General features: G+C 35.8%; 1 protein-coding gene across 1 annotated transcript; it reads left to right on the top strand.

The window, feature by feature from the left end:
* The first annotated feature begins 616 nt into the window (after positions 1-616).
* LOC111301818 (uncharacterized) lies at positions 617-4200 on the top strand. Its single transcript, XM_022897800.2, has 2 exons — positions 617-2528; positions 3730-4200. The coding sequence occupies exon 1, from the start codon at positions 938-940 to the stop codon at positions 2480-2482; it is 1545 nt and encodes a 514-aa protein (XP_022753535.2). The 5' UTR covers positions 617-937; the 3' UTR covers positions 2483-2528; positions 3730-4200.
* The last annotated feature ends 6079 nt before the right edge of the window (positions 4201-10279 follow it).

Here is a 10279-nt window from a genome sequence, read left to right as displayed (position 1 = left end):
ATCTTAAGCTTGAATCTTAAAACGAAATTTAAAATATGTTTGAATGGATAACACAAATAGTGGGATGCTTCCCTGCATTACAACTCTAATCAATTGTTATTCAATGAAAAGAAAGGTTTAGCTAAGGTCTAGTAAAATGGTATTGTTCATTTAAATATAATTTTATTAGATGAGATAGAATTATTTTTTATTATATAATTCAATATTACATGTAAAAAAATACTATCCCATTTAATTTTAAAAAACACTACCAATAAATTCAAAAAAAAAATAATAATAATACTACCCATTTATAATGTTGAAGAAAAAATGAATGGCTTATTGGGGAATAAAATTCTTAAATTCTTTTAATGGCCGTATTAAAAATTTTCAAGTTTACAAATTAAAATTTTTCCAAGCCATGAAAGTTATTTTTTACTTCGGCTCCAAACAATCATTCGGAAACAACCCTAATTGTCCGCCACAAAGCAAACATAGAATTGACAACTAAGCAATTAAATCAAAGGAGTCACATCTAAATTAGCACAAAATACACTACCAAAATAAATATTTCCCTTCGAAGAAACGGACCACATCTCCAAATTTCCAAAACATGAAGGATAAAAAGAAAATCGGTCAAATCTTGGTCGTCAATCTCTAATCGTGAAAATCTAACCGTCCAGAGACTCTTTCCCCCTATAAAATCAACCATTAGCCCCCACATTGCGTCAGATGCTTCCAGATCTCGGTGTTACGAACCAGAAAAAAGGGCACAAAGATTTCAAAGCAATTTAATCTAAATTTTTGGTTTTAGATTGAAAAACGAAAAAAGCTAAAGAAATTAACGGATCAATATTTCGTTTGAATCTGGCGACAAACTTCAACTCTGAAACTGCAAAATTAGGGTTTCTTCTTTCATTCTAGATTTCTTTGATTTCGTTTCTTTTGTTTTTAAAAAATGAATGATCAGTCTCAGATGATGAATCAGCCACCGCAAATGATGATGAACCCGGTTCATGTTCAAGTTCCGGTTCAGCATCAGATGATGAATCAGTCTCATCAATTGATGGCGGCGGCTCACTCTCAGTCGATGAACCAATCGGCGGCGGCTCAGTCGCAGCCGATAAGCTCAGGTCCTCAGATGATAAACCAGGCACCTCCCCAGATGATGTTGACTCGAAGCTACAAGCCTTGGCAATATCCGGACGCAAATCCTAACCCTAACTCGAACAAGAAATTCCCCTCTTTCAATCGTAATAACAATTGGAAGGGCAAAAATGTTTCCGCCGGTAAAGATTCTAGAAAGTTCGATAATAAGCCTTTATCCATGGGTTCTGTTTCTGGTGTTTCTTCTGTTTCCGCTGCTTCGGGTGGTAGTACACAAGGGTACAAACCTCCAACTCTTAACGAGCTCCAATCTCAGAATCGGTTAAAAGCCAGAAAATTCTACGGCAACAAGAAGAAATTCAGCAACAACAACAATAACAACAACAACCGCTTTGCTCCTTACGCGCCGCGGAATACAACTTCGTTTATAATACGAGCGAAAAAGTCGGGTGGGATAGCGTCCTTAGTGTCCCCATATCCGGTGACGCCTGCGGTGCTTCCTACGCCAATCTTTTCACCGTCGAGGGAGGTTTTGGGTGATATGGCCAAGGAAGAATGGGGTGTGGATGGTTATGGGTCGATGAAAGGGTTGATTCGGCTTCGATCACCAGAAGTTGGTCATTATGATGAGGAAGATGAGGACGGGGGACATGGTGGAGGATCAAGTGACAGCGATGTGGAAGAACACGTGGAAGTGGAGAGGAGATTGGACCATGATTTGAGTAGGTTTGAGATGATATATCCAAGTTATGGAGGTGATTATAACAATGTTTTGGAGAATAGAGTGGATGATCAAGATACCCATATAGCTCAGTTGGAAGAAGAGAATTTGACATTGAAGGAAAGGCTGTTCTTAATGGAGAGGGAATTGGGGGATTTGAGGAGGAGGTTACAGTTTTTAGAGAGGCAGAGTCAGGTACCTGAAGATGTTAACGAGGAGGTTGTGGAGAATGGGTCTGATAATGAAAGTGAGGGTGGTGGTTCTGATGTTAGGGTGGTTACTGGTCTTCCTGATCATAACAATGTGGAAATTGTTAAGTTTGCTGCTGGAAATACTAGAAATGTAGATGTTATGCACGAGGATAATAATGGTGATATGCCAAGGAGTGAAGGTATAAGGGATGTTTGTATGGATGAGATTGCAGCGGCTGATGCTGTTGCAGGAGAAGATGAGCTAAAGAATGAAGGAAGAGGGGATGATGGATTAAAGGGTCAAACTTTTAGGGAGGAAATAGTTCGAGACAAGGAAAATGAGGCCCCAGGCGATGAAGCAGGTGGAACTGAGTTTGTGGGGGAGAAGATTGTTGAAGAAGAGAAAGATGAGTCGAGGCGTGAAGAAGCTAGGAATGAAGCTGCTGACAACAATGAAACAGAGTATGAGGAATTGCACTTGTGAAGAACATTGGCGACGGTGGCTAGTAGTTTAACTTACCCGTGATAATGTAAGTCTGTTCTCAGAACATTGGGAATCTTTTGATTATGGTTATTGAAAAAAGCAATGTCTGGATATATGCGGCTTAAGTAGATTTAATGTAGTAGTATAGTTCTTAATGTTCTTCTGCATTTTGTTAGTTTAACAGGGAAAAGGGAGGATGAATTGGCTTTGTTCTCCTTTCTCTTCCCTCATATGATTTAGAAAGTGGCTTCCTTTCTAGCTTTTTATTTTTATTTTTTTATTTGGAAAGGGATAACAAGGGCGGAAGGGGTGGGGGTGGGGGTGGGGGCTGTATTTTCTTTAGCTGGTAGACTGGTTATCCAGGAATTGATTTCAATTTCTTTAAGGTTTGAAAAGGAACCTTCTAGTATGTAAGGTAAATTTGCTACTGATGTACTTGCATTTCTTTTGCTTAATGTCATAAAACTTCTTAACATGTTTATCTCTCTGTGTACGGTCCTATATACTTGTATATTTCAAAAATGTATAACGGTTTGATTCATTTGGGTCATTCTCTTTTCTTATTTCTAAATAAATGAACATATTGTCTAATTAATTCTGATTTTTAAATTGACAAAGTTGACCTGATTGGCTTGTCTTCTGTTATTACTATGATTATGTCATTTAAAAAAAAAATCTTATGGATGATCTTTCCCCTTGATTGCATGCAGAACTTCACTCTTCATCATATGGATGAGTAAGTTGTAACTTGTTATCTATGCTTGATTGTGTATATGTGAAAAAGGAGAATATATTTGTTCCATTTGATTCTGAATTTGATACTGCTGAACTTAGGCAACGAGCTGTGGGATGGTGTGCTTCTCTGCTAATTGGTTAATTTGTACTATGGAGTAATTGTTTAACAACTTCATTTTGCCTTTTTTTTTTCACATTTATATTGTCGATAGTTCATAGTATAGCGTTAAAAATGTTGCAATGAAGTCTGCCTTCCAAGAATGATAATGGAAGAAAAGGTCTCATCTATGTCTAATTTTCTTTTCACTTTATAGTATGTGCTCAAATTGGGGTCTAATACTGGCCATTCTTTTTTTCTCTGAACTGATGAAAGAAATAGTTCTGTCATTGGGTTTTATAGGGGAGGCTGATAATGGTTGATTATGCACAAAATTTTATCTGGTTAAATGCCTGGAATACTCAATCAATCTCCTCTTGTTAATTTTATGTATTCACGGGCTTTTTCATGTCAGGGCTCGGTAACCACGTTGAACCTTCCCCTTCCCCTTCAGAAGGGGTTTTCCCAGATGGAAGAGGTGGGATAAAAGCTGGAAATGCTTTGGCTTTCCTGGGGCAATTTAGATGGCCTTACCTTTCCTCTGAACAAATACGGTTGTGGGCTTGTATAAGCTAGTTCATAATTTTTTTGGGAATGGCAAATGACTAGGAAGGAGGATATTTGCGGATTGCAGGTATAGGAACTGGAATGGTAAAACCTAAATCTTGGCCTTTGTAACAGCTTCATCTGTTGCATCAGCTGCAAACTTTGGAGGTTTAGTTTCTTTTTGATATTGAAGTTTTGCCCAGTTATAAAAACTGACTTCTGTGCTCCTTGTAGTAGTAATCTGTTTTTAGTATTCAATGATTTTGTCCTAAAAACCAACATGTTTTTTGCTGTGTATCGATCCATTATTCAGATAAGGATCTTATGAGGTTGCCATAAACTTGTCAGGTCATTCTGTTTGTTGTTTATGGATTATCAGCATGTTTGAACATTTGAAAATGTGCTTGTTTTGGGTGGATATTTAACTGCTTAGGTTTGTCATGGATAAGCTAGAAAGAAACATCTGGATCTTTATGAAGTAAGGCTTGTATGAAGTGATTAATATGGTTTCAAATTAAGACACTGTGTATGAATGCTCCATTTTCTTTTCAGCCAACTGCTTGGCACTGGCAGTACATCAAAGATTACCTAACAATGTAAGAGTTTTAATGTTTTAAAAAAAAGGGATATAGTTTTGGGAAATCAAAAAAAAGAGAGATAGGCTAAGAAAATGTGACATTTTTGGGGCATTCAGAAAAATAAGGGTCCACAGATACAGTGATTCTGATTTCAAGCGAGACTTCCTCGCCCTTCTCTATAGCTTATACCCATTTTATGCATAAAAAAAAAAAAAAAAAAAAAAAGATTACGATGCTCGAAGAAAATGGGATAGAGAGTAATATTCAATATGTATTGAAATTTTAGTTCAAAGATATGGTTGAGAAATTCTGTAAGACTTTGTTTTAGAATGTAAGTGAGCCAAGTTCCCTTGTATTCGAGTTCAAGGTTGCTTATTAAATAAGTTTTGGGAATTTGGTTCGAAGTTGATTATATATATGCCTTAGCAAATGGAGTATCTTGACGTGTTAGTCAGCCATTCTTGGAGTAGATTGGTTAGTTTAGATCTTTAGTAGTTATAATCATATGTCATCAAAATTTAGGTAAAAACGTCTTCATACAATTCTCATTCATCTTTATTTATTTATTTATTTATTATTTTTAGGCATGATTATTATATATGCAAATCTCATTTGAAGAGAGGTGAATTGACTACTGATTCGGTTTTGTAAGTTACCATACAGCATGAAATAGAATAAAAGATTAAAACATATAAATTCATTTTACAATAAGAAAGAAGCATATTAAAAAGGAGTATTAAAAGTATAATCCATAAAATAAAACGACATACTAATTAATACAAATAAAAATGTAAAAAATTACATTTATTCATTTCTATTAAATTACTATAGTTTTCAATGATTTCAAAATTCAAATATAATTCAATATTAGTAATTTTAAGTACTTTTAGCATAAAATTTTACTATTTATATAGGTTTGGTTAGACTCGTTATTAAAAATATTTTAATTATTTTTTCAGTTATCAAATTATTTTTTAAATCGAACAGATCCATTGTTCATCTCTACTTATATAGGAGGAAATTCAATTAACTTGACTTAGTCTTGTATTAACTTAAGAGGCACTAAATTCTTATCTACTTTCAATCTAATTTAAATAGGCTGCATATATATATATATATATATATATATCCTATCCTTTGTACAAATGTGTGTTTATGTACACAAGTTAAAGTAGGACTTTCACTACAAATCTTCAGCTTTTGTTATTCTATTATATGGCATTAGAGCTCTAGGTTCCAGCAAGTCAATTTTTATTTCTACTTCAACTTGTATTTTTTCACTGTTTTTTAATCATGGCCACTCAAACCTGTCGTACCTCATCAACCAACAATGCTGCTACAAGCCAAACTCAACTCTCATCCACTCTTCTAGCCTCTGTCACTGTCTCTCTTAATCAAAACCAACTAGTCACCATTGATGCCTCTGCCCAGATTCCTATAATTCCACTCTCTTCTTGACTATAAACTCTTTAGCTATGTTGATGGTTCTTTGCCATGTCCTAAATTTATTCCCAAGGATTGCTCCGCATCTACTCCATAAATGGTACCAAATCCAGCATATAAGCACTGGATTAGACAGGATCAGCTGCAGCTCAATGGTATTATTTCTTCTGCATTAGAATCAATTATTCTTTTTGTTGCTTCAGCTCAAAAGACCAAGAAAATGCATGCTAATAAATCTAGATAACGGATGATGAATTTAAGGGAAAAACTTATCAAGCCTAAGGGTACAGCCCCTGTTTCCGAATATTTTCAATCTTTAAGTAGAATTTCTGGTGAATTGGCTCTCATTAACAATCCTGTTAGTGATGGTAACTTGGTTATACATGCCTTAAATGGTGCTGGTTCTGAGTTTAATGATATAACAGTTGCTATTAGAGCTAAGAAGTCCGCATTTCCTTTAAGAATTGCTTGAGAAACTCACAGATTATGAAGCCATGAAACAACAGACTCCTGCTGTTCTCTCTGCTTATTATGCTGCAAGACCTTCCTCTTTTCATCGTGACAAATACAAACACACTCGGTTCACCCCTGCTCCTGCTGGTCCTACAACTAAATTCACTTATGTTGTACGAAACTTTAATCCTAGTCATCAGCCTACTATTAAAGTTACTTGTGAATACTGTGACAAGATTGGTCATTCAGCCAAGCTATGCTTAAAAATCAAGCCAAAATATCCAACAGCAGCAGCTCATCATGCATCCACTGTTGCTTCAACTCAAAGTTGGTTAATTAATATTGGTGCATTCCATCATGTCACTTCTGATCTTCAGAGCCTAAATGTATCGTATGAATATGGAGGTCCTGAAGCACTCTACATTGGGGAAGACACTGACATTCCCATAACTCACACTGGTTCCCCATCTTTAATCTCTTGCTCTCACTCTTTCCATTTAAATAATGTTTTATTTGTTCCTAACGCACATAGAAATCTTATTTCAGTTTCTCAATTTTGCAATTCTAACTTAGTTTCCCTTGAATTTTTTCCCACATATTTTTAGGTGAAGGATCTCTAAACGAGTACGCTTGCTCGATGCCTGAATAAAGGTGGTGCATGCGTTTCCACAAACAGAGCCCAGTCTCACAACTCCTGCACTTGCGTCAGTCGGCATTAAAGCACCTTCCTCTGTTAGGCATCATAGACTTGGCCATTCTTCTATAAGTTGGCAGTAAATAATCTTTACCTTGTTCCTCTTCCATGTCTCCTAGTTTGTGTAATTCCTGATGTGAAGTTGAAACTCTTTCTCGTAAACAGACATGGGATTTAATTCCTCCTCCTCCTAGTAGGATAATAGTAGGATACAAATGGGTTTTCAGGGTGAAAAGGAATCCATATGGTACTGTCTCAAGGTAGAAGGCTAGATTAGTTGCTAAAGGGTTCAACTGGAGACCTGGTTTGAATTATTCTGAGACGTTTATCTTATTATTAAGCCTGTGACAGTAAGATTGGTTTTATGCACAGCTGTTTCAAAGGGCTGGCCTCATCATCAATTAGATGTTAATAATGCTTTTCTACAAGGGATTTATCAGAAGAGGTATATATGAAGCAACCACCAGTTTTTACTGACAAGAACAGGACTAATTTTGTTTGTAAACATAAAAAGGTCATTTACGGTCTGAAATAAGCCCCAAGTGAGCCTTGAGTTTATAGCTTTCTTCAAGCTCTGTTTGACATTTCTATCGAGGATCTAGGCAATTTGAACTATTTGCTTGGAGTTGAAGTTATCGCCAGTTCTATAGGACTGTTTCTTTCCCAACACAAGTATACTATTGATATCCCAGACATGACCAACACGATTGGTGCTAAAGAAGCAACTACTCCTCTTTCTACTTCAGTCTCACTTAGTTTATTTGATGGTTCTCCTGCTGCAAAGAAAGACGATTTCAGAAAAATTGTTGGTGCTTTGCAATCCTTATGTTTCACCCGTCTTGATGTAAGCTTTGCTATTAACAAACTCTCCCAGTTCATGCATAAACCAACACAAACACGTTACACATCACATAAAAGAGTTTTCGTTTATCTAAAAGGAACTTCGTTTCATGGTCTCTTTATCAAGAAGGTAGCTTAGCTCCCTTGCAACTTACTGTATTTTCGGGTTCTGACTGAGCAGGGAACGTGGATGATAGCACTTTAGCTTCAGCCTATCTTACATATCTTGGAAGAACTCCTCTCTCTTGGAGCTCTAAAAGGCAAAAAACAGTCGCCAGGTCTTCAACAGAGATTGAATATCGAGCTATAGCAGCTGCAATTTCAGAATTTACTTGGATTCAGTATTTGCTCACTGAATTGCATTTTTCATTACGCTATAAACCTATAGTCTAATGTGACAACATCAATGCTACCTATACCTGCAGAAATCCTGTTTTTTCAAACCACAATGAAGTACTTAGCTCTTGATTATTTTTTTTGTTCAAGAAAAGGTTTCTCAAGGCCTATTGACAGTGAAACACATTTCCACGGTGAATCACTTAGCTGATGCGCTCACCAAGCCTTTATCTAAGGCTAGGCTGTGTCACCAATGGTTCCGTCATCTTGGGGGGAATATTCGAAGGAATTCACAGATTACCTCCGTAAATTCAAATAACTTGAGTGACATAGCCTTGTATTAGCGTAACAGGTATTCTGTTCTTATGTACCTTTAAACTACTTTAATAGGCTGTATATATACCCTATCCTTTGTACAAATTTGTATATAAACACTGATAAATACAAGTTTAAGTAGGACTTTCTTTACAGATCTCCTGCTTCTATTATTCTTTGATATTGTACCAAAAATACCAAACCCTGTACTTCAAATTTACTATCCAATGGCTTGCAAGCGTTTATGCATTAATCAATCTTACAAGTCTGAAGTTTTAGGAATAATTGATTTGCAAAAGTTGTTGTTAGTAATAATTAGTTTACAATTTGGTTGCAGCTGTTGAATTTTTTATACAAAGATTGATAAATCACTTATGTTAAATATATAGTTCTTGTTTCTGAATAAAATCAGCTTCGTTCAAAGGAAAAGGAAAAGGGTTGATGTTGATTATGCCCATTCCCTCCCTTCACCTTTAGCAATTCACTAGGCTCCCCTGTATAAGACCAACTTAGTACAGAAGTCTGCTAACACATTAGAGAGAATAAATTCGCTAGGATTAGGGGTTTTAGTGTTGTTGATGGATTTTGACACGCTTGGCCTTTCAAACCAATGTGATCAGCTCTTCTATTCACTATCATAAAGCTCAATGATCGATCAGGAGATATAAGATGTTGCCATTTTCTGCTGCCATGGTGCAATTCTGCACCATTCAATAATTCAGTAACTATTGACAAAATACCATGTAATAATAGCTTTTTCACTGAATATCTTTTACTGAATCCATGGTGATTGCTGAGTTTTTTTTTTTTTTTTTTTTCGATTCAAAATGGAAGGCAAGAACACCTAATTTTAATCATGTATTAATCCTAGGATTAATTTCAAAGCTGTCGCATTTATCACCAACTCAAAACAATGATAAAACACAACCAAGCACAATATTGGTTGCATAAATTGCACCTTCAAATTTTCTTAACAAGATTTTTACATGGTCTATAAATATTTACCCTGCAATAGAGTGCTAAATGGACTCATAACCTGCCACAGAAGATTGACGGTACAACTTGCCGTGTATTAAATATTTACTTTCAATCATTCAATAGTGCCTTCATCTATTTATTTTGACTCACCTGTTCGTAGGTGCACAAGAAAATATTATTGTAGCCCCGGTGAAACCTGATATTGTCATCATTATATCTGTAGATGCGTATTTAGTAAATGTAAACCTGCAACTAGACTCGCAATCAATTAGTATGATGTAAATTATAGTAGCATATGTCAATTGAAAAATCTTATACAGGCGTCAGATTGATCTTGGTTCCATCTCGAATGGGTACCCAAATGGTCCACCAATAAGGGCTGCATCTTCCATGGTAAAGTGCTAGGTCTTTGTGCCAGATTTGCTGCATTAGGCAATATGTGAGATCAAGTTTCAAACTAATTTATGAAACGTTAGTGCATTCAATGAAGCAGGGAATTGTAAACTAATAGCTTACGCCTGTAGAAAGAAATGAACAAAACATTTTTAACACATTTTCCATCTTGAGTCCCATAAGTTTTACTTTGATGTTATCTACTAATCTTTTTATTTACTTTTTTTTTTGAGTAAGATAGCTCGAATTAGAGGTGTAATCAACCTGGGTATTAGTATGCTTGAACTTTACTTACTCCATAAGTTAAGTTAGCTGAGCTTGACTCGACAATGATAGAGTCGCGTTTGAGTTTTATTGGAATCGAATCTGAATAACTTACAAGCTTAGGT

The sequence above is a fragment of the Durio zibethinus genome, chromosome 15 (genome assembly GCF_047325235.1).
Source record: "Durio zibethinus cultivar Kanyao isolate XHJ-2024 chromosome 15, ASM4732523v1, whole genome shotgun sequence".
Taxonomy (NCBI): domain Eukaryota; kingdom Viridiplantae; phylum Streptophyta; class Magnoliopsida; order Malvales; family Malvaceae; genus Durio; species Durio zibethinus.
The sequence above is the reverse complement of the archived record's forward strand: the minus strand, read 5'-3'. Positions and strand labels throughout refer to the sequence as shown.

Excerpts from the sequence above, each read along its gene's own strand:
- LOC111301818 (XM_022897800.2), top strand. The coding sequence starts at position 938 with ATGAATGATCAGTCTCAGATGATGAATCAGCCACCGCAAATGATGATG.